This window comes from Nomascus leucogenys, chromosome 18, assembly GCF_006542625.1.
Source record: "Nomascus leucogenys isolate Asia chromosome 18, Asia_NLE_v1, whole genome shotgun sequence".
Classification (NCBI taxonomy): Eukaryota; Metazoa; Chordata; class Mammalia; order Primates; family Hylobatidae; genus Nomascus; species Nomascus leucogenys.
In genome coordinates this window covers 79,505,164-79,526,915 of record NC_044398.1, presented here as the reverse complement: position 1 = coordinate 79,526,915, position 21,752 = coordinate 79,505,164, and the positions used below count along the sequence as shown (strand labels likewise).

The window sequence follows — 21,752 nt, the reverse complement described above, 5'->3', positions numbered from 1 at the left end:
CACGGTCAGGGCTCTATTCACTCTTGAAAACAAGATTGACAATTACCTCCTTTAAAAAGCAGATAACTGTCCCTGAAGATGCCAGGTTCCTGAAATGAGATGTCAGAGGTAGACCTTCAAGACTATTGCTAGCCGACCCACCACCACCCCACACAGTGAACAGGGAATACTAAGCTCAAATATTCGTCCAACGTAATCCTGTAATCAGTGGGGTGCCGGGTTGAGCTCGCAAATCCCCGCTGCAGGACAGGGCTCTGCACCCTCAATCTTCTCATCCCTAGATGGGATGGGCGGGTCGGGAGGAGGAGCGACGAGAGCCCAGGAAAGCTTGAAGGCAGATAGACTCGCGTCTCTAAGACAGATACATAATATAGCCGCAGCCGCGGCGGCCTTACTTTCCCGGAGCTGCATCCCCTTTTGGGCGAAGAGCGGAGGCGACCAGGGTCTACCCTAGGTGAAAGGGCAGCCACCTGGCCCTGCCCGAGCTCAACGCCGAGCCTCTCGGAGGTACGGCCTCCCGGGGACCTTCCAGACTGGTCGGCGCAAGCGAAGGGCGGGGACCGCCGAAGGTGTGTGTGACTTAGGCATCCAGCGCACTGCCTGAACCGAAATACCGACCCGAGTTATGTCCACCCTCCAACTTTGCGATGGAAATGTGTCATCGAAAGCCAGGTAACCAGTGGGCCGCGGCTGGGCCGCCGGGGCAGACTAGGGGCGCCGCGGTGGGCCTCGAGGCCTTTGGGGCCTTGGGCTTTTGCTGCCGCCCGCCCCTTCCGGCTCCTCCCGGTAGTGCAAAGGGCACGTGAGCTAGGCGCCCGAAGCCGTCGCGGCGGGGACCATGTTGCTTCCGAACATCCTGCTCACCGGTCAGGGCGCGCGGCCAGCAGGGGCTGGGCTGGGGCAGGTTAGGGGCGCAGAGTGCTCTGGGCGTCGGGCGCCCAGGTGGGGGCCCCTCACTGCTCTCTTCAGAGGCAGGCCGAGGGCCACGAGGCGGTTGTCGGCGCCCCGGGAGCCGACCCTCGCGGGCGTTGCGGGAGGCGGGGGAGGGGACGCGGAACGTTAATTCCGTTGGCCTGAGGCTCCCGGAGGAGGTGGAGAGAGGTCGGCAGATCCAGCTCTCCAGCTTGGCAACCTGCTTAGTTTTTCTGAATCTGGTATTTCGTTTGTAAAATGGGTTGTTGATTCTTTGGAGGGTTGGCCTTGGGATTTTTAGCGGAATAACGTAAGGCCATATCTGCTTCCCGGTAGAGCCCTTAATGGTGGATGCCTCACTCCTTAGGCCTCCGTGGGCCGTATTTTATTTTTTCTTTGCTTCTGGTAAACGCCTCAGATTAGATTTCGGTTAAACGAGTTCAGATGTTTGTGACGTGACGAAATTACTGTACGCTTTTGTTGAGGTCCATAGTGGCTCCCCATGCCCCTTAAAAGGAAGGCATACAGTGAGCATTTCGGGTCGTTTCTCGCGTAGGAGTGGGGCTTTGAAGCCATACTCAGGGTGCGTGTTATCAGTGAAGGGAGCTAAAATGCTGCGTAACGACTTTAACGAATATTTTTGCTAGCCGTTTAGTCCTGAAAGTGTTTATCAAATTGTAGGCCATTCGTGGAAAAATCTAATGCATGTAGATTTTATTGCAACGTACAGAAAAATTAAGACTCCTTCTGGGAACAGTAAAGTTATATCATTCACCCAAACGTAAAATTGTTGGCAGCGCACAAGACATGCCTGTTTCTGAGAGGTGCAGGTTAACCACCTCACAAATAACGTTTAGAATTTTAGATTCCTTAAGCGGAAGATTTTACATCTTTTTGTATGGATCAAACATAGTGCCCTGGTTATTAAGTCATTGTCAAAACTCTAAAGTGAACATTTTATTGAAAACATGTTGAGTCCAGGGTTCAGACTCGGTGTATTATAGTGGACTTGAGGTGACTGTTACTCTTCTGGGTATGGGAACTGGATTATCCCTGTTATCTTTATGCTCAAGTTTAATTTCAGGGATGTTAAACCTGAAAAGCTGAAAATTATGAATTTGATGATCTTGAAATGTAATTTTAATAGGTATCAGAAGGGGAAGGTAAAGAGCAATGTATATAGTATTGTCATTTATGTAAAAGGGAATATATGTTGTATTTATATATATTACAAAGAGTTTGTACATACATGTACATTTATATGCAAACATAAATAGGGTTTCTTTGGGAATATATACCTGTATAGGAAACTGGTTTACAGTGGTTATCTCTATGGAAGGGTGCAAGGGGTCAGTAGAGGTAATACGGTGTCTTTCAGACTGCTTAATTTTAACATGAACAGTTTTTGTTTTTGTTTTTGTTTTTGTTTGAGACAGAGTCTCATGTTGGCCAGGCTGGTCTCGAACTCCTGAGCCTAAACGATCCTCCCGCCTTGTCCTCCCAAATTGCTGGGATTACACGCGTGAGCCACCACACCTGGCCATGAACAGTTTTTAAATCTTTATAAATTAAAGCAAATAGGCCAGGTGGGTGGCTCATGCCTGTAAATCCCAGCACTTTGGGAGGTGGAGGTGGGGGGATTGCTTGAGCTCAGGAGTTTGAGCTTAGCCTAAGCAACATAGCCAAACCCCACCTCTACAAAATTTAACCAGGGCATGGTGGTGCATACCTGTGGTCCTAGCTACCGGACAGGCTGAGATGGGAGGATTGCTTGAGCCCAGGAGGTGGAGGCTCTAGTGAGCCAAGTTCCACTGCACTCCAGCCTAGGTAACAAAGAGATATCTTGTCTTTAAAAAAAGAAAAAGGTAAATAAATTATTGTAATTGATTCGAGGTGGCTAATTTTTTTTTTTTTTTTTTTTTGAGACGGAGTCTCTGTTGCCAGGCTGGAGTGCTGTGGCGCGATCTCGGCTCACTGCATCCTCCAACTACCTGGTTCAAGGGATTCTCCTGCCTCAGCCTCCTGAGTAGCTGGGATTACAGGCACACGCCACCACGCCCGGCTAATTTTTGTATTTTAATAGAGATGGAGTTTCACTATGTTGGCCAGGATTGTCTCGATCTCCTGACCTCGTGATCTGCCCGCCTCAGCCTCCCGAAGTACGGTGATTACAGGCATGAGCCACTGCACCCAGCACGAGGTGGCTAATTTTATTCTCAGCAGTTCCTCGGTAGCAGCAGGCAGTTTGAATTGGCGTCAGAATCTGCTGAGCCCCACCCCTGGGGAATCAATACACTGGGTAATATTCTGACATTCAGTTAGCTTTGGAAAATTTTTATTAGCTCGTAGTACATGCTAATTTACATATGGCCAGGCATGGTGGCTTACACCTGTAATCCCAGCACTTTAGGAGGCCGAGGCGGGCAGATCACCTGAGGTTAGGAGTTTGAGACCAGCCTGGCCAATATGGCGAAACCCCGTCTACTAAAAATACAAAAAATAGCTGGGCATGGTGGTGGGCACCTATAATTCCAGCTACCGAGGAGACTGAGGCAGGAGAATCGCTTGAACCTGGGAGGTGGAGGTTGCAGTGAGCCAGGATCGCGCCACTGCACTCCAGCCTGGGCGACAAACGAAACTCTGTCTCAAAAAAAAAAAATTTTACATATGATTGCTAATTAGGAAATTTTTCATTTCAGTAGTGAAGAACTTTTAAGGTCAGAGGCCAGGTGAGACTCTGTCTCAAAAATAAAAAAAGGAAGGGCAGAAGGTGGACTGCAGTGTGATAAGTAGTATTTCACAAACAGTATTTTTCTGTGGCTTGTCTTACAGGTACACCAGGGGTTGGAAAAACCACACTAGGCAAAGAACTTGCGTCAAAATCAGGACTGAAATACATTAATGTGGGTGATTTAGCTCGAGAAGGTAAGGGACACTTTGGTGTTAGATTTGTTTTGTTTTGTTTTTTAAAGTCTGATAAGTGGAGTGTGAGTGCTAGGTATTGTCATAGGGTACAAAAAACAGAGATTGCCATTAAAGAATATATACTCTGTTAGGGAATCCACAGAAATATTAAGTGTCTAATGCTATATCCTGGTTATTTTGACCATTTTCCCTTCTGCCTTGAAAATGGCTGGCAATTCTTGTGAATAGTTGGGAAGGCTCCTATAAAGAGACTGGATTTCGGATAGGTAGAATGTGAATAAGGAGAATGTTTTTAAGTTGAGCAAACAAAGGTTTGGTACTGCTAAACATATATATGAGCACAGTGAGTATATTGGTCTCACTGGAAAGAGACTGTTTTGAGCTCAGGTGTAGGACATGACTATGCTATGGTATCTTAGATTAGTGTGAGATTTGCATGCAACTGCATATATTCTAAGATGATCATTGTTTTTATTTATTTTACCCTGTTTTCCCCTAATCTTTTATCGCTCCCTTATTTGTGTCTTCAGCTTTTTATAGTCGACAATGATTTGTACATGGTAGGAACTCAATAAATTAAAGCGACCTTAAGTATGCCTCATTAAAATTAAGAAAACATATGGTTTAAATTTAAAAAAATTTTTTACAGTTTAACATAGATTTAAAATTTTTTTAAGCTCCTGACAGTTGCTACTAAAGTAACTATTTCATATTGATCTAATGTACATATTTTTTTCAAATGATCTAAAGTCTGATCATCGGATATCATGGAGTCTGGCAAGATGGCTTCTCCCAAGAGCATGCCGAAAGATGCACAGATGATGGCACAAATCCTGAAGGATATGGGGATTACAGAATATGAGCCAAGAGTTATAAATCAGATGTTGGAGTTTGCCTTCCGATATGTGACCACAATTCTAGATGATGCAAAAATTTATTCAAGCCATGCTAAGAAAGCTACTGTTGATGCAGATGATGTGCGATTGGCAATCCAGTGCCGCGCTGATCAGTCTTTTACCTCTCCTCCCCCAAGAGATTTTTTATTAGATATTGCAAGGCAAAGAAATCAAACCCCTTTGCCATTGATCAAGCCATATTCAGGTCCTAGGTTGCCACCTGATAGATACTGCTTAACAGCTCCAAACTATAGGCTGAAATCTTTACAGAAAAAGGCATCAACTTCTGCGGGAAGAATAACAGTCCCGCGGTTAAGTGTTGGTTCAGTTACTAGCAGACCAAGTACTCCCACACTAGGCACACCAACCCCACAGACCATGTCTGTTTCAACTAAAGTAGGGACTCCCATGTCCCTCACAGGTCAAAGGTTTACAGTACAGATGCCTACTTCTCAGTCTCCAGCTGTAAAAGCTTCAATTCCTGCAACCTCAGCAGTTCAGAATGTTCTGATTAATCCATCATTAATCGGGTCCAAAAACATTCTTATTACCACTAATATGGTATCATCACAAAATACTGCCAATGAATCATCAAATGCATTGAAAAGAAAACGTGAAGATGATGATGATGACGATGATGATGATGATGACTATGATAATTTGTAATCTAGTCTTGCTGAATGTAACATGTATACTTGGTCTTGAATTCATTGTACTGATATTAAACATGCATGCTGGATGTTTTCAAGTTGTGTTTTAGAAAACTTTCATAATAATTAATGAGTAAACACAGTTACCATACTTTTCAATTGAAATGAAGGTTTTTCATCAGCCTTAAAAGTGTAAGAAAAATAAACTCATTCATTCATTTGATTGTTGGTGCTTTGGCAGTTATGTTTTTAAAAGCAATTTTCTCCCTGTTGTCACCAACAGGAGTAACAGTTGGCAGTTGCAGCAATATGCAGTACTGCAGTCTATTTTTGACCACTAGAGTGTCACCTTAAACGTCTTCAGATATATAGATCATAGTATGATCTTTGGTGTGTACGTCACTCTTGTCTTCTGTTCTCTCAGATTGCTGAAGTATAACTGATTCCTCTTTGGAGAGGCCAGTTGGTCAGGATTTTTATTCATAGTGAATTCTTAACCTGCTTTGATTATCTTCCTCAATTGCCCAACTTCCTAGATCCCATTTTTCTGTCCTTTTGGTTATATTAAGGACCCTTAGTGTCTCCCAGTATGTCTCCACTTTTTAAAAAAAATTTGTGTCTCTTTTTGCAGGTTAATTTTGAGCATCTTTGTTTTTCATATTCTCATACTATAAGCCAGTATCATGTTCATTTTTGATCCAGGGCTGATAATTAGGTTATAGTTTATTTATATATTTTTTTTAATTTAAAAAATTTTTTTGTCCAAAAGAACATCAATTTATCAAGGTTATAGTTTCTAAAACCTAGATTTTTATTTGCTATCATACAACTACTCATTTTCCATTTCATTTTACTTTATTTCCTGAGACAGAATTTCATTTTGTTGCCCAGGCTGCAGTGCAGTGGCACAATCTCAGCTCACTGTAACCTCCATGTCCCAGGTTCCAGCTATCTTTGCACCTCAGCCTCCCAAGTAGCTGGAATTACAGGTGTGCACCACCACACCTGTCTAATTTTTATATTTTTAGTAGAGATGGGCTTTTGCCATGTTGTCCAGGCTGGTCTTGAACTCCTGGCCTCAAGTGATCTGCCCACCTCGGCCTCCCAAAGTGCTGGGATTACAGGTGTGAGCTACCGCACCTGGCCTTTCCTTTTTTTTTTTTTTTTTTTTTGAGACGGAGTCTCACTCTGTCGCCCAGGCTGGCGTGCAGTGGCGCAGTCTTGGCTCACTGCAAGCTCTGCCTCCCAGGTTCACGCCATTCTCCTGCCTCAGCCTCCTGAGTAGCTGGGACTACAGGCGCCTGCCACCACGCCCAGCTAATTTTCTGTATTTTTAGTAGAGACGGGGTTTCACCATGTTAGCCAGGATGGTCTCGATCTCCTCACCTCGTGATCCGCCCGCCTTGGCCTCCCAAAGTGCTGGGATTACAGGCGTGGGCCACTGCCCCAAGCCTGGCCTTGCTGTTTTATATCTATATGAAACGTGGTTTTGTTCTTCACTGTTGAACACCACCATTTTTGACAAGTGATTTCTGAGTCACATAATAATCAATTTCATTCATGCATTCCAATGTTACTTTCACTCAATTTAACATTTCTAAACTAATTAGAGCATTAATAGCATTGAGAGCAATGGTAACACCAGACCAAGGACAATCCAGTATAAGGCACTTGTCTTCCTCTTCTTTGGGTCCTCTCCTACCAGTACTTACAACCATTTCATTTGGTTGAGACAGAGTCTTGCTCTGTTGCCCAGGCTGGAGTGTGGTGGCCTGATCATAGCTCATTGCATCCTTGAACTCCTGGGCTCAAGTGATCATCCTGCCTCAGCCTCCCTTGTAGCTGGGACTATAGGCTCACACCATCCTGCTGGGCTAATTTAAAATTATTTTTGCAGAGACAGGGTCTGGCTTTTTTCCCCAGGCTGGTTTACTCCTGGGCTCAAGTGATCCTTCTGCCTTAGCCTCCCAAAGTGCTGGGATTACAGATGAGAGCCAGCGTACCTCGAGTACTCAACACCATTTTAGTCAGTTGTGTATAGTCCCAACCATCCTCTTTGTTATTAGTGAGATTGTTTCATGAAAATGGGATCTAAGTCTTAAAGGAAAAGTATTTTTTTTCCCCTCCTGTAATGCCAGATAAAAGATTTCTGCTCTGACTTGACATGGAGTTTGATGGAGGTACTTTGTGGGTTTTGTTTGTTTGTTTGTTTGTTTGAGACAGGGTCTTGCTGTGTGGCCCAGGCTGGAGTGCAGTGGCACAGTTTCCCCTCACTGCAATCCCAGCCTCCCCAGTAGCTGGGACTACAGACAAAAGGCCTCACTGTGTTGCCCAGGCTAGTCCCCAATTCCCAGGCTCAAGTGATCCTCCCATCTTGGCCTCCCAAAAGTGCTGGGATTACCGGTGTTAGCCATTGCGTCCGGCCTGATGAGGTACTTTGTAAGGTTTGACATACCAGATTTTTTAACCCAGATCCTGTTTGAATATATCTGGAAATATTCTGAGGCATCCAACCTCATTTTTATTTCAAGTGGGGATATATTTTAAGGGAAACCAGGCAATCATCTATAATGCAGTGATTCTCAACTAGGTGATTTTTGCCCTTTGGGGGTATAGCAATGTGTGAAGACGTTTTGGGTTGTCACATGGAGGAGGAGGTGATGGCCAGGGATTCTACTAAAGATCCTATAGTTCACAGGACAGTCCCCTGTCTCCCTTAGTAACAATTACCAGACTCAAAATGTCAATAGTAATAAGATTGAGAAATCTTGCTGTAAAGAAAAAAGGCTTATTCTGATGCTCACTAAAGTCAGAAAAAAAGAAATGAGGCTTTTAAGAAAACCCTAGTTTTAAACGTATTTCTAAAAGTTTACTATCATCCTAGTGATCATGTGGAATTGCAGTAGTTGAGAGAGGTCATCTTCACTCCCAAAACCAAGGCAAAAAGAAAAAAAAAATTAGATAGGAATTAAGTTTAAGAAAACTGACTCATGCCTGTAAATTCCAGCACTTTGGCCCAGCACGGTGGCTCACGCCTATAATCCTAGCACTTTGGGAGGCCGAGGCGGGTGGATCACCTAAGGTCAGGAGTTCAAGACCAGCCTGTCCAACATGGTGAAACCCCATTTCTACTAAAAATACAAAAAAGTAGCCAGGTATGGTGGTGGGTCCCTGTAATCCCAGCTACTCGGGAGGCTGAGACAGGAGAATCACTTGAACCCGTGAGGCGGAGGCTGCAGTGACCCGAGATCATACCACTGCACTTCAGCCTGGGCAAGACAGAGCCCTAGACTCAGTCTCAAAAAAAAAAAAAAAAAAAAAAAAAAAAAAATCAGTCCCGCGTTGCTGAGGGCGCCTGTAATCCCAGCTACTCAGGAGGCTGAGGCAGGAGAATCACTTGAACCTGGGAGGTGGAGGTTGCAGTGAGCCGAGATCGTGCCACTATACTCCAGCCTGGGCAACAGAGAGATTCCATCTCAAAAAAAAAAAAAAACAAAACTATTAAGAGTCTTACTGTGGGCCGGGCGCAGTGGCTCACGCCTGTAATCCCAGCACTTTGGGAGGCCGAGGCGGGCAGATCACGAGGTCAGGAGATTGAGACCATCCTGGCTAACACGGTGAAACCCCATCTCTACTAAAAATACAAAAAATTAGCCGGGCATGGTGGCAGACGCCTGTGGTCCCAGCTACTTGGGAGGCGGAGCTTGCAGTGAGCCGAGATCACGCCACTGCACTCTAGCCTAGGCGACAGAGCGAGACTCTGTCTCAAAAAAAAAGAGTCTTACTGTGGTATGACTATAAGAATGCTTCTCTTATTGCTATTCTTCCAGTCTCAAGACTCCTCTTCACTTGATATCCTTTCCTATATACAATCATTTTTATACTGTTACTAGCATCCCTAATTTTCCTGGCAGCAGTTTTTCAGTCTTCAGCCTCTGTTCCTAACTGCAGGATACCCATAGGTCTAGACGAAGTAATATATTGACATTGGATCCATTTTCCGTAGAAATTGTAAAGCATAGCTTGGCTTTGAACACTTAGAATCTTGATATATCTCTAACCCAGGGGTTGGCAAGCTACTGTTGTTTTTGTATGACTTCTGAGCTAAAGACTAGCTTGCAAAGCGTAAGGTGTTATCTGGCCCTTTACAGAAAAAAAATGCTGATCCCTCTTCTATCCTTTTCTGAATCACATTTTTCTCTCCCCTTATCAACTCCCACTGGAAGCCTTGGAAACTAACTCCTCTATTGACCTCTCTGACACTGTTCTCTCCCCATCTTTGCCTCTGGTCCTTCCCCTTCCACCTGTTCCCCCATGATTTCACTGCAGCCATCTTGTAATTCTGCCCCTCCCACTAGTAATCTCACTCATTCACTCCCTTGTGCTGATGACTTAAATTTATAATTAAAACAGCCCAATTTCTAGACACCTATTAGACAACCACCTGGATAGTTCCCAGAAGTTTACAGCTCTAAATTAGTATGTTTAAAGCACGTGCTCTAAAAGCATCCTTGACTATACTTGCCCACTCTTCTGATTTCTACCTCCCAAGCATGTAAATACACATTCACTCTCTCCACACAGATCCACTTGGCCTTTAAATCTTGATGGTTTCTCCGACACATCCCTACAGTACCCCTATTTCATCAAGACTCCTGGTGCTGTGCCTAGAATCCTACCGAGAATCTCCTGTTTGACTTCTTAAGTATCTCTTTCCTCCCTCTTCTACACTATCATTTTCTTAAAAGCGGGGAAGGAGAATGACATGATTTGAACTTTTTACTCACATAGTCCATTCTCCTTAAGGAAATATAGGAGATTCTTTATAAAATGGCCACAGTTTACCTGCAGCCATTCTCTCCCCTATGTCCCCTTCAGTGCAGCCATCATACCCTGTTCTCACACTAGGAATTTTCCACCTCAAGTATTTATGCATGCTCTTCTCTTTATAGGTTCCCTTATCTTCCTTACAACTGCTTGGAGGCCCAACTCCAATGTCATATCTTTGGCTCCCTAACTTCACTATGCAGAATTAATTGCCCTTTTCTTTTCACATAAAAAGCCAGGTATTTTAAAGGCAACTATTCACTCTAAACCGGTTAATTTCTTGTTCTAATTGCTTTAGAGTTATCAGCTTCTTGTTGAGTTGAGGTAAATGTGGTGAATATGTTTTCAAAAGAAGAAATATGAAAATAAAAATTTTAAGTATTGGCAGCAGTGTCAAAACAACTAGCATCCCAATATGATTAAAGAACAGCTTTCACTTGAGTGTATATAAGTTCTAGGATGGCAGTTAAACATGTCATGATTTTACAGTTTGACAAACAGCAGCAGCTGGGAAGGTTTTTTAAGGTAAGAATGAGCTTTAAAAAATTTTTTTGTGGGGCCTGGCGCAGTGGCTCACACCTGTAAACCCAGCACTTTGGGAGGCCAGGGCGGGTGGATCACCTGAGGTCAAAAGTTCAAGAGCAGCCTGGCCAACATGGTGAAACCCCATCTCTGCTAAAAATACAAAAATTAGCCAGGCGTGGTGGCAGGCACCTGTAATCCCAGCTACTTGGGAGGCTGAGGTGGGAGAATTGCTTGAACCCAGGAGGCGGAGGTTGCAGTGAGCCAGGATCATGCCATTGCACTCCAGCGTGGGTGACAAGAGTGAAACTCTGTCTCAAAATTAAAAAAAAAAAAATTTTTTTTTTTTTTGAGACAGGGTATCGCTGTCACCCTAACTGGAATATAGTGGTACAATCCTGGCTCACTCCAGCCTCAAGCAGTCCTCCTACCTTAACCTCCAGAGTAGCTGGGACTATAGGCTGGCACCACCATGCTGGGCTAATTTTTTTTTTTCTTTTGGTAGAGGTGGGGTGTTGCTATGTTATCTAGGGTGATCCCGAACTCCTAGGCTCAAGCGATCCTCCCACCTTGGCCTCTGAAAGTACTAGGATTATAAGCGCGAACCACCATGCTCAGCCTTTTAACTCTGGCCCCACAGTTGATTTTTTTTCTGCAAGCAATATATCTGTACCTGGAATTAAAAAAATAAACCGCAAAACTTTGTTTAGAAAGTTGATTTAATTTTCTAATCTCTCAGTCATTTAACCGAATCAACCTTTTTCATCTTTGCTTAAGATCCTATGTATAGGCAAGTATAAATTTGGCTTCTAATTGAAACTTTCTAAAGTAGCATAAAATTTATTGTTTTTTTGAAATTTGAAATGAAGTTTAGGATCCGTTCATTTCTCTGGTACAGGCTACAATCATCACTTACCTAAAAATCTGCAGTAGACTAGAAGTCCCTGTTTCTGGATTTGGTTCCTTCCAACTCATTCTGCATTAAAAAAAAAAAGATTTTTTTGAATTTGGAATTTATCATGTCATTTAATGCTGAAAATCCTTTAATGATTTTCCTTGGCCTTAGGATAAAGTCTGAACTCCTTCATGCAGCCTTCAAGGCCCTTTTTGATCTGGCCTCAGCTTACCCCTTACCACTTATTTTCTCATTGTTCTGACTTTCCCTCCCTTGAAAGGGCCTGCCCCTTCCTAGTCTCTACCTTTGAATATCTTGTTTTCTCTATTTAGAAGAGTCTTCCCTAGTGCTTTTTTATGTCTATAACTACCGCAAATCTCTACTTAGACATCACTTCCTCCAGGAAGCCTCTCTTAACATCCCAAGTTTATGTTAGGTGCCCATCCTTATTGCTCCCATATCACCATGAACCATAACATTAAAATATTATAATTTCCAGGTGACTTGTCGGTCCTCTCCCATTTTATTTTAAACTCTTTGAGGGAAGGATTGTTTGTCTACTTGTTCACTTTATAAATTATGTCCTCATTATCCCTTAGGTCACTGGTATATGGTGTTTAGTAAATGTTTTTTGGAATGAGTGTTTAAAAGTTTGGATTACAGCTGGGCGCAGTGGCTCATGCCTGCATTCCCAGCACTTTTGGAGGCCAAGGTGGACTGATCACTTGAGCTCAGAAGTTTGATTCAGCCTGAGCAACATGGTGACACCTGTCTCTACAAAAAATATAAAAATTATCCAGACATGATAGGACACACCTGTAGTCCCAAATACTTGGGGGGACTGAGGCAGGAGGATCACTTGAACCTTGGAGGCTGAGGCTGCAGTGAGCTGAAATCGCACAACTGCACTCCAGCCTGGGTGACAAAGTGAAACCCTGACTCAAAAATAAAAGTTTAGATTACACTATTTTATTAAAATACATTAACATGGCTGGGCGCAGTGGCTCACGCCTGTAACCCCAACACTTTGGGAGGCTGAGGCGGGCGGATCACTTGAGGTCAGGAGTTTGAAACCAGCCTGGCCAAAGTGGTGAAACCCTGTCTCTATTAAAAATAGAAAAATTGGCCGGGCGCGGTGGCTCACGGCTGTAATCCCAGCACTTTGGGAGGCCAAAGGGGTGCGGATCACGAGGTCAGGAGATTGAGACCATCCTGGCTAACATGGTGAAACCCCGTCTCTACTGAAAATACAAAAAAATTACCTGGGCGTGGTAGCAGGCACCTGTAGTCTCTGGTACTTGGGAGGCTGAGGCAGGAGAATGGCATGAACCCGGGAGGCAGAGCTTGCAGTGAGCTGGGATGGTGCCATTGCACTCCAGCCTGGGCAACAGAGCAAGACTCCGTCTCAAAAAAAATAAATAAAGACTTCAATCCTAAAAGTTAACACATCTATTTTAGACAGCATATATTGGTTCAAGTCATCTTTCTTTTTTTTTTTGAGACAGAGTCTTGCTCTGTCACCCAGGCTGGAGTGCAGTGGCATGATCTCGGCTCACTGCAGCCTCCTCCTCCCGGGTTCAAGTGATTCTCCTGCCTCAGCCTCGCAAGCAGCTGGGATTACAGGCACCTGCCACCACACCTGGCTAACTTTTGTATTTTTGGTAGAGATGGGGTTTCACCGTGTTGGCCAGGCTGGTCTCAACTCCTGACCTCAGGTGATCCAACCACCTCGGCCTTCCAGTGTGCTGGAATTACAGGCATGAGCCACTGCACCCAGCCAGAGTCATCTTTTAAAAGTCAAAGATTTAAAGTATGAAGGAACTTCCGTGTTTATCTATTCAAGATTACCACATAGTACAGAATCAGCTGTAGGTATTCTTAGATTTTGTGGTACTGTTAAAAAAATATACAATATTGTAAAAATGGTATATGGAAAAATACTCCAAAGCTTTTGTTTTTCTTCTAATCTTTGTCCCTAGTAAAGACAACTTTGAATTCTGGTTTTTGTGTTTTACACTTGTATATGTGAGCATTTATCATGTTGCTGCCTAGTCTATACTACATAGTATTTTCAAACTATGTTAACTATAATAGTATAACTCTAATACTTATTCACTTTAATTACATAATTTTTACAAAATTACATAATATTTTATAAAGTTGGTAAATCAAGATTTAACTATTTTCTTATTCAACATTTTTTATTATTTTCTAATTTTGTCCAGTTAGAAATTAAATGGTAGTGTAAATATCTGAATGGATTGAACATATAACAGGCATAAATACAGACTCATTTTAATTTGCATCTCTTTAATAGCTAGGAAAGTTCAATATTTTTTCATGTGTGTTTACTGATTTTTTTCCAGTCTTCCATCTTGTGTGAATTCTTTTCTTGTTTATTGAGCAATTGTAATTTTGGTTTTAAGGTCTTTATATTATCTACATTTCAGTCCTTTGCTTTTTCTCCCATTCTGTTACTTTTCTTAGAATTTGATTATTTCTCAAGGAACAGAGAGTCAACATTTTAAATAACTGGATCAGTCTTTTTATTTCTTCTGCCACTCAACAAACTGAAATGAATCATTCCTTTATAGCTCCATCTGGGGTTTGTGGTATAAAGAAAGGATTTAGATTGTTTTCTAAATTGTTAACCAGTTTTCTTCATACCAAGACAGTTTAATTTTTTAGGTTGGTAGAGTTTCTGGTAGGTGAGCAATAGCCCAAGGAGGCAGAGGCTACACTAGAGTGCTAGAAAGGTGGTTTATGTGCCCAGAATCAGTCCACAGACCCTCCAGGCAAGACAAGGAGTTACAACTGCTTCTGTGCCCCCCAGTGACCATCAGACTACTCCTGTGTCCCTTCAGAATTTATGTTCATTTTGGCCGGGCGCGGTGGCTCACGCTTGTAATCCCAGCACTGTGGGAGGCCGAGGCGGGCGGATCACGAGGTCAGGAGATCGACACCACGGTGAAACCCCGTCTCTACTAAAAATACAAAAAATATTAGCCGGGCGTGGTGGCGGGCGCCTGTAGTCCCAACTACTCGGAGAGGCTGAGGCAGGAGAATGGCGTGAACCCGGGAGGCGGAGCTTGCAGTGAGGCGAGATTGCGTCACTGCACTCCAGCCTGGGCGACAGAGCGAGACTCTGTCTCAAAAAAAAAAAAAAAAAAAAGAATTTATGTTCATTTTAACCTCATTTCAACCCGTACCAAAATATTAAGGGGAAAGAGGTGGGAAGACTGCTATATAACATGCTCTGAGAGATGGTTAATGGATGATCTAAGCTTGCCTTAGATTAATACCTCCGAAGGGCTGGGGCCAAGGGTAAGATGGTATGTCTTACCTCCTGAAAAAATACTTCTTTTGAAAACCAGCTGTGATTTGTTAGAACGTTCTTATGTTAAATTTAAATTTGCCTCCTTTGTAACTTTGAACATTATTTTTGTTTTGCCTTCTGAAATGAGACTATTTAACTCTTATGAGGAACGGCAGTTTGGGATGCTGGAAATCTAGAAGTAAAGATACTGTTCAGGAGCATCTGGGTCCTGACCCTTCTCTATCCCCATGAGGATGTGAGCTCAGTGACAGAGCATTCATTTCTGGAATAAAGAATCTGTTCTTGCTTTTTTCTTTCTTTCTTTTTTTTTTTTTTTTTTTTGGAGACAGGGTCCTGCTCTGTCGCCCAGCCTGGAGTACGGTGGTGTGATCTCGGCTTATTGTAACCTCCGCCTCCCAGGCTCAAGCAATCCTTCCGCCTCAGCCTCCCAAGCAACTGGAACTACAGGTGTGTGCCACCATGCCTGGCTAATTTTTTTTTTTTTCTCTGTAGAGACAGGTTCTCAACATATTGCCCAGGCTGTCTTGAACTCCTGGGCTCAAGAGATCCTCCTACCTCGTACTGCCAAAATGCTGGGATTACAAGCGCAAAGCCACCACGCCTGGCCTGTTACTGCTTTTGATAAATTAATCTGCTTTTAAATGTATGTGAGTGCGTTTGTATCTGTTCAGGTGTTTCCTCTTCCCACCAATTTGTAGTTTAACAAAAATAGTGTAGTCCTAATAGCCCCACAAATTCTGAAGTTCGTTATTCACTCTTTTTAGTTGGTTTCAGTTTTGATATTTAAAGCAGTTTTAGATATATTGCTATCCAAGTTTCCCTCTAGACAAAATTCCAATTTATCAGTTAGTATGGCTCCTTTATATCTGGTGTTTATGTGACATTTATTTTGTTAGTATTCACCCTTGTATCTAAAAGAATAATTGATGATACATTTCCTTTCCTAAAGTCTAGAATTAATTGAAAATTACTTAAAGTTACTTAGAAAATATTTCAACAAGCAATTCTAAATCTCTTTTAGAGCAATTGTATGATGGCTATGATGAAGAGTATGATTGTCCCATTTTAGATGAAGACAGAGTAAGTATGACTTTTTCATAAAGTATGCATTTGTTGAATTTCATAGGAAAGTTGACTTCAGTTTTCTTAAGAAGCATTTTTTTTTAAACTTTTCTTACAGGTAGTTGATGAGTTAGATAACCAGATGAGAGAAGGTGGAGTTATTGTTGATTACCATGGTTGTGATTTCTTCCCTGAACGCTGGTTTCATATAGTTTTTGTGCTGAGAACAGATACCAATGTATTGTACGAAAGACTTGAAACAAGGTAAGAAAGGAAAAACATCAGATTCTTAAAGCATAATATTAACTTTTATTCAGATTCCTGAAATTGGCCACGATAAAAGATTTTTGTTTTTTGTTTTGTTTTGTTTTTTTGAGACAGAGTCTCGCCGTCACCCAGGCTGGAGGGCAGTGGTGTGATCTTGGCTCACTGCAACCTCCACCTCCCTGGTTCAAGCAATTCTTGTGCCTCAGCCTCCTGACTGAGACCACAGGCACATGCCACCTTGCCTGGCTAATTTTTGTATTTTTTGTAGAGATGGGGTCTCCCATGTTGCCCAGGCTGGTCTCGAACTCTTGGGCTCAAGCAATCTGCCCACCTCGGCCTCCCAAAGTGCTGGGGCTACAGGTGTGAGTCATAGCACCCAGCTAATAAAGGGTTTTATTTGAAAATATGACTACTTTAAAATATGGGCAGTATTTTTTGAGTAAATTAATATCTCAACTGACAGTCTGACTGAGTAAAATGTACTGTGTAGAAACCCAATTTAGTCGGCCGGGCACGGTGTCTCACGCCTGTAATCCCAGCACTTTGGGAGGCCGAGGTGGGAGGATCACGAGGTCAGGAGATCGAGACCATGCTGGCTAACATGGTGAAATCCTGTCTCTACTAAAAATGCAAAAAAAAATTAGCCAGGCATGGTGGCAGGCGCCTGTACAGTCCCAGCTACTCTGGAGGCTGAGGCAGGAGAACAACGTGAACCTGGGAGGTGGAGCTTGCAGTGAGCTGAGATCGCACCACTGCACTCCAGCCTGGGCAACAGAGTGAGACTCCATCTCAAAAAAAAAAAAGAAAGAAACCCTATTTAGCTGTGCTTTTTCTTTGATGTAAACCCTTGCTAGGAAAACAGCCAAGCCCCTAACATATTCTTTGCTTATTGACTGAACACTACCCACTCAAATTATCCCCACATCAGGAATGGGAAAGTTTATGAAAAACTAACAAAATAAACCAGCATTTCACCGTCTTTAATAGATACCGAGTTAAACCCACAAATAGAGCATCAGATTTAATGCGGAAGAACCAGTAAAGAGAAACTTTTAGGGAAGTCTTTTATCCCCACTGTCTTTTGATCAAAGCTGTGGGAATATGGGGATTCTAGAGAAATTAGAGAGCAATCTCAGAAAGGAAAGCTCCAGAATTTTGCTTAAGGTTGGGGTCAGAATGTGTGGTTTTCACTGATTATAATCAAATCTGACTAACCACTATTATTTGGGATACTTGTAAATCCTTGCACAGAATAGTATGGCAGCAAATACACATATAGAAAAAGTTAAATTGGGGCTAAACCTAAAACTTTTATCTTTTTTAGGCAGTGAAAAGCCATTAAAAGTTTTGGGGCAGAGAAGTAATACAGACTATATGGTACATATGCTTTTTTTCAATCAAGACAATTTAAAATTTTGATTAAAAAATTACTGTTTTACATATATAGCCAAGGGTATGACTAAGGTATGAAAAAACTATGAGAGAGCTAGTTAGTATTTTTAACTACTGAAAAGGTTGTAAAAAAGTAACAGATTTAGGCTGGGCATGGTTGGGTGGTGAGGGGGAGGCAGGACGGCTCACACCTCACACCTGTAATCCCAGCAATTTGGGAGGCTGAGGCAGGGTGATTGCTTGAGCCTAGGAGTTTGAGACCAGCCTGGGCAACATAGCAAGACCTCGGTCTCTACAAAAATAAAAAATTTAGCCAAGTGTGGTGGCATGCACATGTGGTCCCAGCTACTTTGGAGGCCGAGGTGGGAGGAATGCTTGAGCCTGGGAGGTTGAGGCTGCAGTGAGCTGTGATTGCACCACTGCACTCCAGCCTGGTTGACAAAGCAAGACCCTGTCTCAAAAGCAACCAAAAAACAAAAATATCCACTTTATTGAGATTTAGTTTACATTCACCCATTTAAAGTACATAATTCAGGGTTTTTTTTCTAGTTTTATGGGTACGTAGTAGGTGTGTATATCAGTTGCTCATTTGTTTTTTTGTATATCAAAAAGTTGTACAATCATTACCTCAACCAATTTTAGAAAATTCTGGGGGTGGGTGCGGTGGCTCACGCCTGTAATTCCAGCACTTTGGGAGGCCGAGGTGGATGGATCATGAGGTCAGGAGTTTGAGACCAGCCCGACCAACATGGTGAAACCCCGTCTCTACTAAGAATACAAAAATTAGCTGGGCGTGGTGGCGTGCACCTGTAATCCCAGCTACTCAGGAGGCTGAGGCAGGAGAATTGCTGGAACCCGGAAGGCGGAGGTTGCAGTGAGCCGAGATCACACCGCTGCACTCCAGCCTGGGCAACAGAGCGAGACTCCCATCTCAAAAAAAAAAAATAGAAAATTTTTGTTACCCCAAAAAGAAACCCATACCCAGTAGTAGTCACTCCCCATTTACCCTCAGTTCCCCAGCCCTAGGCAACCAATAACCTACTTTCTATCTTTATGGATTTGTCTATACTAGACATTCCATATGAATGAAATCATACAGGATGTGGACTTTTATGCCTGTCTCCTGTCAAACTAGTTTGTTTTCAAGGTTCATTCATGTTGTAGCATATACCAGTACTTCATTTCTTTTTATTGCCAAATAATATTCCATTGTATGGATATATTATTTCTTAAATACATTTATCAGGTTGTGGACATTTGGGTTGTTTCACTTGTTGGCTGTTATGAATATTGTATCCATAACATTCTTGCACATGTTTTTGTGTGGACATCATGTGTTTATTTCTCTTGTTTACATATCTAGGAATTGAATTTCTGGGTAATATGGAAACTTTGTATTTGACCCTTCCAATAACTGCCAGATTGTTTTCCATAGCAGCTGCATCATCTCATATTCACACTCTCTGTGTATGAGGGTTCTAATTTGTCTACATCCTCACCAACAGCTGTTATTGTTCATATTTTGGTTGTAGTCATCCTACTGGATGTGAAGTAATATCTCATTGTAATTTTGATTTGCATTTCCTAGATAGCTAGAGATGCTGAACATCTTTTCATGTCCTTATTAGACAGTTGTATATCTTTCTTGGAGAAATATTTACTCAGATCCTTTGCTTAAGTTTTAATTGGGTTACAAATCTTTTTATTACTAAGTTTTAGAGTTTTGCTAATTTACTAATTCATTGGGAATTTATTGAGTAGCTGACAAATTGTGAGGGGAAAAATTCAAACAAACCTAAATGCTGGTTTGGTGATCTTTAGTTTAACCCTAGTGTCAAGAAACTCTGTCATATAAACAGGCACCAGTCACTCCTCTCTAGGTGAAGAGACCATTTCAGTAATTTTTCGTGTATTGAAAAGTGTCCAGTTTCTGGTATGTTTCTAAAACTCCAGTTAATGCCATTTATTTTGCTTTTTGTTTGCTTAACCTCCCTGCCTTCTAGGGGTTATAATGAGAAGAAACTAACAGACAATATTCAGTGTGAGATTTTTCAAGTTCTTTATGAAGAAGCCACAGCATCCTACAAGGAAGAAATCGTGCATCAGCTGCCCAGTAATAAACCAGAAGAGCTAGAAAATAATGTAGATCAGATCTTGAAATGGATTGAGCAGTGGATCAAAGATCATAACTCTTGACTTATAAGGCTAGCTACTTAATAATCACTCTTGTTGATACTTGTTGATATCTCTGCCGACATCATAGAAATTGTTCAAGTATCAGTAACACTTTATTAAAATCACGTTGCAGGACCAGCAGGTGGATAGTATATAGGTTTATGCCTGTGTTTCTTTTTCTCCATGAGAAAGCTAAACATGAAATAGAATGAATATAGTATTATTAAGGATTGAGACAAAAACTGTGATTTTAATACTTAAATTGCTAAAGAATAAATAAATCATCTGACAAAATGGGTGGATATCTTTTAAGTTTATTACAGAAAAAAATGCAGATGATCTCTTAAAATAAAACTAAAGATAAAGCAACAGAGTATTCCTTTTTTCTTTCTTTAAATTAGAAAAAAAGTTAAGTGTTTTACTCGATACAAAGTTCAAAAGGTACAAAACAGCATGTTGAAAAGTTAGGTCTCCCTTCCAGACCACCCTATCCCCAGGCACCCCAGGTTCCTTCCCTTTAGGAAATAATGTTACTGGTTTCCTATATGTCGTTTTAGAGGTTTTATGCCTGCACAGTGTATATGTACATGTGTACATTTTTTAAAGAATATAACAGTATATTGTGCACACTATTCTGTACCTTTCTTTTTTCACTTAATATATTTGAAGATTATATCATCTCAGTACAGACCTCCCTGTTCTTTTTTTTAGTTGAGATATACATATCATACATACCATACAATAAAATTTACCATTTTGAAGTGTATAATCAGAACCGGGTATGGTGGCTTATGCCTGTAATCCCAGCAAATGGGGAGGCTGAGGTGGAGAATCGCTTGAGGCAGGAGTTCAAGACCAGCCTGGGCAACATAGTGAAACCTTAGACTCTAAAAATAAACATAAATAAAATTTATAATCCATTGGTTTTTAGCTTATTAACAAGGTTATGTAACTGTCAACTGTGGGGGAAGCAGTGATGATAAAGGGAAATCCTCTGCCCTTTAGCAGTCACTCTCTATTCTTTCCTCCTCATCCCCTCGCAGTCACTAGTCTACTTTATGGATTTGCATATTCTGGATATTTCATATAAATGGGATTATACAGTATGTGGCCTTTTGTGTCCAGTTTCTTTCACTTAGCATAATGTTTTCAAGGTTCATCTAAGTTATAGCATGTACCAATATTTCATTCCTTTTTATGGTTGAATAATATTCCATTATATGGATTTACCACATTTTGCTTATGTTTCCATCACTTGCACAATTGGGTTGTATCCACTTTGGGTATTGTGAAGTTGAATACATAATAGTAGCATACTATGAGCATTCATGTACAAGATTCCGTGTGGATGTATGTTTTCAGTTTTCTTAGGCATACACCTGGGAGGGGAATTGCTGGGTCATAGGGCTACCCTGTTTAACTTTTTGAGGAAATGTCACAAAGTGGTTGCAGCATGTTATGTTCCCACCATCAATGTATTAAGGACTCAGTTTCTTCACATTCTTGCCAACACTTGTTACGGTCTTTGTTGTTGATTTTTACCATTTCAGCGATTTTTATTAGGGTAAGTGTGTGTATGTTCTGTAACTTAACTTCACTTGCAGGCATGACAGGGTGAGGTCTCTCTCTCTACATGGGCCACTCCCGGGGTCTGGTCACAATACACCACCACAGGGGGCAAAGCTTCAGTCCTAGACCACCAGGTGGGATTTCCTCCTGCAGCTGCTTAACCTCTCATTCCCCGCTTTCCCTCTGCAGTTTCTTCCACTGCTCTCTCTTGGCTAAGTAATCAGGGTACATTGCCTTCTCAGAAGGATTCCAGTCATCTAAGCACCACTCCAGAGACTTGTAGCGTATCTCTCATAGGAAGTACCCCCAGAGAGTCAGGGAAG

At 42.0% G+C, this 21,752-nt stretch overlaps 3 protein-coding genes across 10 annotated transcripts in view; 2 read left to right on the top strand and 1 right to left on the bottom strand.

The window, feature by feature from the left end:
- The window catches only part of RAD17 (RAD17 checkpoint clamp loader component), a 46,076-nt gene extending 45,336 nt beyond the window's left edge, over window positions 1-740 (bottom strand). For 2 of the 6 annotated variants that reach the window (XM_030798562.1, XM_030798566.1), the window contains exons 1-2: window positions 396-485; window positions 47-89 (exon numbers count right to left, since the gene is read on the bottom strand). The gene's annotated coding sequence lies outside the window, so the exon portion shown is untranslated. Of the gene's footprint in view, window positions 1-46 lie in introns of all 6 variants that reach the window. The other 4 variants (XM_030798564.1, XM_030798568.1, XM_030798561.1 and 1 more) reach the window with 4 other exon arrangements.
- Window positions 318-5,600, top strand: TAF9 (TATA-box binding protein associated factor 9). 2 transcript variants are annotated; one of them, XM_012497259.2, is made up of 3 exons: window positions 318-672; window positions 3,745-3,837; window positions 4,588-5,600. In XM_012497259.2, exon 3 carries the CDS (start codon window positions 4,605-4,607, stop codon window positions 5,397-5,399), a length of 795 nt encoding a protein of 264 aa, XP_012352713.1. In that variant the 5' UTR covers window positions 318-672; window positions 3,745-3,837; window positions 4,588-4,604; the 3' UTR covers window positions 5,400-5,600. The 2 variants fall into 2 exon arrangements, with proteins under 2 accessions (XP_012352713.1, XP_012352712.1); XM_012497258.2 differs by lacking the exon at window positions 318-672 and adding an exon at window positions 789-866.
- Window positions 318-20,229, top strand: AK6 (adenylate kinase 6). Of its 2 annotated transcripts, none has more exons than XM_004091236.3 (5): window positions 318-672; window positions 3,745-3,837; window positions 15,986-16,044; window positions 16,145-16,290; window positions 19,689-20,229. In XM_004091236.3, exons 1-5 carry the CDS (start codon window positions 648-650, stop codon window positions 19,879-19,881), a joined length of 516 nt encoding a protein of 171 aa, XP_004091284.1. In that variant the 5' UTR covers window positions 318-647; the 3' UTR covers window positions 19,882-20,229. The 2 variants fall into 2 exon arrangements, with proteins under 2 accessions (XP_004091284.1, XP_004091282.1); XM_004091234.3 differs by lacking the exon at window positions 318-672 and adding an exon at window positions 786-866.
- Window positions 20,230-21,752: the final 1,523 nt, after the last annotated feature.